Genomic DNA, 7,848 nt, shown 5'->3' on the forward strand with positions numbered 1-7,848 from the left:
AAGTTGACACACAGCTCCAACTATCACACTCAGCATACAGATTGAATAAGTATGGTGAAAGGATACAACCCTGATGCACTCCCTTCCTGATTTTAAAGCATGCATTATCCCTTTGTTCTGTTCAAACAACAGCCTACTAGTCTATGTACACGTTCTTCATAAGCATATGAAGTGTTCTGAAATACCCATTCTTCTCAATGTTATGCATATTTTGTTATGATCACACAGTTGAATGGTTTTGCATAGTCAGAAAACACAAGATTTGGGTGAAATTTTACAGAGCAAATTCACTTTCCATATAGCAGTTCACATACACTTTGTCTCATGAAATTGACCAAAATTTACCACAATGCAACAGCTTCCCTCCCACTTCCTCTTGATAGTTATGTCTTCCCTGTGTCCATCCCTCCATGCACCCCTGCCCCCTGAGCTGTCTTCCTGTGCACAAGCAGCCCTTCTTTCTCCCATGATTGTTCTCTCCAAGGAGTGTATCTACTGCAGGTAAATGTTCAACTCATATGCCTGTCTTTTGTTTGGCTGGAAGCCACAGGTGTGGGTTCAATTCCAGACCTGAAGGGGAGCAAGGGGCCGTAGTCTCAGTGGTTCCACCAGGCTCTATCAGACCAGCAAACCTGGTCCCCCCTTTTTTCTTTTTCTGCAAATGATTTTGAGTTTTGTTCCACATTGTTCTCCCTCTCTATCCAGGATCTCCTACATAGATTCTTTTCCAGGTGGTTGACAGTGGTAGCCAGGCACCATCTAGTTCTTCTGGTCTCATAGTCGTATAGGCTGCAGATTGCATGGTGTACTAGTCACTAGGACTGATTGTTTCCATGAATTTTTGGTTTTCTTCATTCTTCTTTGCTCTGGACGAAGAGAGACCCATCGTTGAATCTAGATGGCAGCTTGCAAGCTTTTAAGATCCCAGTCACTACTCACCAAAGTAGGAGATGGAATAATGTTTTGTGTAGTATGTTATGCCAGTTGAGCTTGATGTCCCCTGCGACTTTGGTCCTGAGCTCACAGGTTCAACTACTCAGTCCCTCTGGGTAACTGGCTGTGACCAAGAAGTGACTACAACCTTGCCCCTTGTCAGCAATACTATACACCTGGGAATTCAGATTATACAAACAAACTTATAGGACTGTTGTCTGCCAGCCCTATACATGATCTTGAGTACACTCCCCGCTTCATAGACATACCTAATAGTTCAGCCTGTCCACCCCTCTACCCACCTGTATAGCCATGTTTGCCTTCACTGACAATGCAGTACTGTATGTGCAAAAGGGTTCATCTTTATTGTCTGTAACTCCCATGTACCTCTCTATGTCTTTCTCTTCCTCAGTGCCACCATGTTGATTGATCACTCACATTTGGTACATTGCCCTTCTCTTCATCCAAATCAATACTTATCTCTACCTATCTAACCAGCCACTCCTCGGAAGAAAGATGGGGCCATCTACTTCCGTAGTGATACTGCCTCGGAATCCCAAGGAGGGGTCTCTATGAGTCGGGTCCGACTCGACGGCACATAACAACAACAACAACACCTGTCTAACAGTGTTCTCTACCCTCTTCTTCCACCCCTGGTAACCAACAAAGAAAATTTCCTTCCATAGATAAACCTTTCCTTGACTTTTACAATAATGGACTAATACAATATTTATCCTTTTGTGATTGACTTATTTCACTCAGCATAATGTCCTCCAAGTTCATCCATGTTATGCAGTGTTTTGCAGATTCTACATTATTCTTTACCGTTGCATAGTATTCCATTGTGTGTATGTACTATAGTTTGGTTATCTGTTCCTCAGTTGATGAACACCTAGGTTGTTTCTATCTTTTGGCTATTGTAAATAGTGCTGTGATGAACATGGGTGTGCATATGTCTGTTTTTGTCACAGCTCTCACTTCTTTAAGGTATATACCTAGTAATGGAATGGCTGGGTCAAATGTTATTTCTAATTCCAACTTTTGAAGGAATCACCATACTGCTTTCCACAGTGGTTGTACCATTTTACAGTCCCACCAGCAGTGTATAAGAGTCCCAATCTCTCCACATCCTCACCAGCATTTATTATTTTCTGTCTTGCTGAACTTTGCTACTAATGCTGGAGCAAGATGGTATCTCATTGTTGTTTTGATTTGCATCTCTCTAATAGCTAATGATCGTGAGCATTTCTTCATGTGTTTGTTGGCCGCTTGAATATCCTCCTTGGTGAAGTGAAGTAGACATATTTTTTATACTCTTTGCTTTCAGCCAAGATCCATCTGATACCAGCAATGATATCCCTCATTCCATGTCCTCTTCTGAATCCAGCTTGCATTTCTGGAAATTCCCTGTCAATATACTGCTGCAACCATATTTAAATTAACTTCTAAGATTTTACTTGTGTGTGATATTAATGATATTGTTTGATAGTTTCCACCTTCTGTGGGATCACCTTTCTTTGGAATGGGTGTAAATATGGATCTCTTTCAGTTAGTTGGCTAGGTAGCTGTCTTCCACATTTCTTGGCATAGACAATTAAGTGCCTCCAGCGTGGCTTCTGTTTGTTGAAACATCTCAGTGGGTATTCTGTCAATTCCTGGAGTCTTGTTTTTTTTGTTTGTTTGTTTGTTTGTTTTTTTACCAATTCCTTCAGTGCAGCTTCAACTTCTTCCTTTAATACTTTTGGCTCTTGATCATATGCCACCTCACAAAATAGTTGAAGATCGACCAATTCTTTTTTGTACAGTGACTGTGCATTCTTTCCATCTTTTGATGCTTCCTGCATGTTTTGGTTACCTTTAGTGCCACACTGAAAGAAGATACCACAAATGGGATGGCTTTAACAAACAGGAGTTTATTCTCTTACAGTTTTGAAAGCTAGAAGTCTGAGGTCAAAGTGCTGACTCTAGGGACTGGATGAAAGCCCCTCAAACTTGGGGTTCATCTCTGCCTCTTGCTCCTTGCCCTCTGAAGCTAGAGGCATCTCTTCAGTCAAGTAGCTGCTGGCTCCTGAGGCTGACAAACCCAAGGTCAACAGGTGAAAAGGCACAGTCCCAATATTACCAAACGACACAGCAGGCCATTGATTCAAGTCCATTAAAAGTCCCAAGATCAGCAGAGCATGGCAGGCTGCTGAATGAAGATTTGGCTGTATGCAATGTCCAAGCATGCCAAAAAGCTGTAGACTATTCCCAAAGCTTCTCCTTATATAGGGGAAGCAGACCACATCCCTAAAGCAGCTACTCAGCCGCTCCAGTAGATTCCACCATGGAGCTGATTACCATTTTCATTATGGGAATAACTACCACCAGCTGCCCAGCCACTGAAAACCAGGCACAGCCACATTGACATATAACCTTAGCTACCACACTGCATCATTCAGTATTTTGCCCATAGACTCTTTCAGTATTGCAACTTGAGATTGAGTTTTTTCTTTAGTTCTTTCAGCTTGAGAAATGCCAAGCATGTTCTTCCATGATGGTTTTCTAACTCCAAGTCTTAGCACATTTCATTGTAATAATTGACTTTGTCTTCTTGAGCTGCTCTTTGAAAACTTCTGTCCAGCTCTTTTATCTTGTCATTTCTTCCATTTGCTTTAGCTACTCTCCTTTCAAGAGCAAGTTTCAAGTCTCTTTTGTCTTTTCTTCTTCTTTTCTTGGCTTTTTACTACCACTTTGCTTTCTTCATGGATGATGTTCTTGATGTCATCCCACAATTCCTCTGGTTTTTGGTCATTGCTGTTTAGTGCATCAAATCTGTCCTTCAAATGGTCTCTAAATTCAGGTGATATATATTAAAGGTCATATTTTTGGCTCTTGTGAACTTGTTTCAATTGTCTTCAGCTTCAACTTGAATTTGCGTGTGAGCAATTGATGTTTGTTGCATAATCAGCCCCTGGCCTTGTTTTGGCTGAAGATACTGAGCTTCTCCATTGCCTCTTTCCATAGATGTAGTCAATCTGATTCCTGTGTGTTCCATCTGGCAAGGTCCACATGTATAGCTGACATTTATATTGTTGAAAAAAGGTATTTGCTGTGAATAAGTTTTTGGTTTTGCAATATTCTATCATGCATTTCTATCACCAAGGCCATATTTTCCAACTACCAGTGATTATTCTTTGTTTCCAACTTTAGCATTCCAATCATCAGTAATGATCAATACATCTTGATTGCATATTTGGTCAATTTCAGACTGTAGAAGCTGGTAAAGATCTTCAATTTTCTTGTCTTTGGCTTTAGTGGTTGGTTCATAAATTTGAATAATGGTAGTAATTGGTCTTCCATGTAGGCATATGGATATTATCCTATCACTGACAGCACTGTACTTCAGGATAGATCTTGAAACATTTTCTGTGACAATGAATGCCACACTATTCCTCTTCAATTTGTCATTCCTGGTATAGTAAACCATATGATTTTCTGATTCAAAATGGCCAAAATCAGTCAATTTCAGCTCATTGATGCCTAGGAATTGATCTTTACATATTCCATTTCACTTTTGACAATTTCCAATTTTCCTAGATTTATACTTCATACATTCCACTTTCTGATTATTTATGGATGTTTGTAGCTGTTTCTTCCCACTTTGAATTGTGCCCCATCTGCAAGTTGAGATTGCAAAAGCTTTATTCCATCCATGTCATTAAGATCAACTCTACTTTGAGGAGGCAGCTCCTCCCCCATTGTATTATGAGTGCATTCCAACCTACATCAGACAGTGTTTCAGGGTTATTCATAAAGTTTTACATGAATAGATAGTGTTTCACTGCTATTCATAGGGTTTTCACTGGCCAATTCTTTGAAAAATGGATCACTCCTTCCTCCTGTGTTTGTCTGTGATAGTTGTTTTATGTCAACTTGGCTGGGCCTCGTTTTGAATGGCTGGGCAGCTAGATGTAGTTATTCCCCATGATGAGACTGGTATTCAATTCCATGCTGGACTGTACTGGAGCAGCTTAGTAGCTGCCTTAGAAATATGGTCTGCTTCTAGTATATAAGAAGACAGCTTTGGGAAAAGTCTCAGTTTTTTGGAACACTTGGACCTTGCATGTAGCTGAGTCTTCATCTCAGTAGCCTGCCTTGTTGTCTGCCAGTCTTGGGACTGCTAATAGACTTGAATTAGTGGCCTGCCATGTTGCCTGATAATTTGGGGACTGTGCCATTTTACTTGTCAGCCTCAGCAGCTAGCAGCTATCTAAGAGAAGCCTCCAGCTTCAGTGGGCTGGGAGCAAGAGGCAGAGTGGAAGGCCAAGGCCAATAGGCCTTCACCCAGCCCCTAGAGCTGGCACTTTGAACTCGGACTTCTAGCCTCCAATACTAAGAGAATAAATCCCTCTTTGTTAAACCCACCCATTTATGGTATTTTCTGTTAGAGCAACACTAGATAACCAAAACACTGTCAGTCTGGAAGCTCCACTGAAACCTATCCACTATGGGTGACCCTGCTGGTATATGAAATACTGGTGGCATAGCCGCCAGCCTCACAGCAACATGCAAGCCACCACAGTATGATAGACTGACAGACAAATGGTGGTCAGAACTGATAAAAGAGAATATTAATAAATCTGACTTTAAAATTTTTGTATGGCAAACACACTGTGAACCAAGTCAAAAGGCAAACAAACAAGGTAAAATTATTTGCCTCATGTAACATGAGGACATTTTTAAAATAAATTCTTTATTGTAGTATTTATGTAATAAGAAAATATTGATAACAACCCAAACATCCACCAGTATGAATTTGGTTAAATAAATTATGATATATCCATTCAGTCCTTTAAAAATGCCAATGTAGAGAAATTGCCAAGAGAAAATCTTTAGTTAAAGAAGTGAAGACGCAGAAAAGTATATAAAAATATGTTACCATTTATATAAAATAATTTTAGAAAGAGTTATAAAAATAAAAAGGAGAACATAAAAATTTAAAAAAATAATAATCCAGTGAAAAAATAAACATTTAGTAAGGGATATATCTGATTATATATGCATGGACGATCTCTGGGAGGCTGCACAAGAAATTGATTTCAGAGGATATACCTACTAAGATAACTGGGTCTAGGCTGAGAGAGAGAGAGAGATTTCCTTTTCACTGTATAATCTTTATACATATAAATACACAACTATGTGGATCGACTGCCTTTTCAAATTATTTAAGTTAATTGAAAAATAGTACTACTATTTAAAAAAAAAAAAAAGAACAAAAACCATTGCTATTCAGTCACTTCCTACTTATAAGTGGCCCTATCGGACAGAATACCACTGCCAGATAGGGTTTCCAAGATTGTAAATTTTTATGAAAGCAGACTGCCGCATCTTTCTCCTAAGGAGCTGCTGGTGAGTTTAAACCACCCTCCTTTTGGTTTACAGCCAAGCACTTTAAGCACTATACCACCAAGGCCCCTAGTATTGCTATAGGTGGAGCAAATGATTAAGTACTTGACTACTAGCAGAAGGATTGGTGGTTTGAACCCACCCAGAGGCATTTTGGAAGACAGGCTTGGCAAACTGCTTCCAAAGGGTCATGGCCTTGAAAGCCTAATGGAGCAGTTCTACATTGAACACAGGGGGTCACCATGAGTTAAAATTGACTCTACAACACCTAACAACAATAGTTGAAGGCACTAGGGGGTGCTATATGAACACATTTGAAAAAACCTTTGCTTGCCAAATGCTATTAAGTATAGTAGAAATGATTTTAAGTACCATATTAAGAAGTTTAGTTATCATAGACTCGTGCTCATTTTCTTTTCATAGCCTACATGTATGGAGCTGCCAGAGGAACTGCTTCAACTCAAGGATTTTCAGAAGCAGCGCAGGGAGCGAGCTGCAAAAGAGTATAGGGTGAATGCCCGGGGACTTCTAATGAGGACAGCGCTACAGCCAAAAAAACCAGTGACAAAGACAGCAGAGAAAGAAAAGAGTGTAAGAGATTTCTTACATTGTGAAAATTCTAGAGTAGATAATGCTCCAAGTTTTACATCTCATGAATCACAAGAAGATGTGAATTTGTTGAAAGAAAAATCTAAGAGTAAACAAACTAAAACAAAACCTCAATATCTACCTCCCCTAAAGGAAACAAAAGCCAGTGAGGATTCCAGTAACAAACTCCTTTGCCCTGAGTCCAAGGGGTCAGAGGACCAGAGAATTACTCAAAAAGAACACATTAAGATACCCAAACATGAGTTTCAGACAAGTTTATCTTTGAAAGAGGAGATAGAACAATTACTGATGGTAGAAAACAAGAATGATTTAAAATGCACAAAACAAGATGTTTCATTGTCTCCAGGTGAGACCTTTCATCCTTTAAGAAAAACTTTGCTTTCCACAGTTCCTCCCTGTCCAGCCTTGGAGAAGACTGATCCTTGGGTAACTTCTCTAATTCTGCCTTAGAGAAGCAATATGTTCTTAAGGCCATAAAGGAGGAGGCTCATGTCCCCTGCCATCAAGTTCTTCTTTTGGAGCTTGTAATCAGTATTTAAGTTTCTCATGTTAGTTTTAGTTATGCCTCAGTCACCACCTTTGGGGGAAATTGTATCCTCTTGCTTAGTCATACATTCCTAGTATTTGGATTAGGATGGGAATGAATAAGTTAAATAATGGAAGAAGTAAAATTTCTAATTATGTCACTGTGCAGAAATGTTGTCAGTGGCTAAAGTAAATTATTTATCATAATTTAGATTTAGAGGAATATTTGAAGAAGGGAAAAATCTTGGGTTTATTGTCAGGAAGAATGTATGTTGTTGTTGTTGTTATATGCCATCGAGTTGGACCCGACTCGTAGCGACCCCTCCTTGGGTTTCCGAGGCAGTATCACTATGGAAGTAGATTGCCTCATCTTCCTTCTGAGGAGTGGCTGGT

General features: G+C 39.7%; 1 protein-coding gene across 1 annotated transcript in view; it reads left to right on the forward strand.

Annotated features, from left to right (window-relative positions):
- Nucleotides 1–7,380, forward strand: part of EXD1 (exonuclease 3'-5' domain containing 1) — a 65,674-nt gene extending 58,294 nt beyond the window's left edge. Inside the window, exon 11 of the mRNA XM_007940505.2 lies at nt 6,745–7,380. Coding sequence (XP_007938696.2) covers nt 6,745–7,380 — 636 coding nt within the window. The remainder of the gene's footprint in view (nt 1–6,744) is intronic.
- Nucleotides 7,381–7,848: the final 468 nt, after the last annotated feature.

This window comes from Orycteropus afer, unplaced genomic scaffold (assembly GCF_000298275.1).
Source record: "Orycteropus afer afer isolate SDZICR_OR568_19922 unplaced genomic scaffold, OryAfe1.0 scaffold00068, whole genome shotgun sequence".
Taxonomy (NCBI): Eukaryota; Metazoa; Chordata; class Mammalia; order Tubulidentata; family Orycteropodidae; genus Orycteropus; species Orycteropus afer.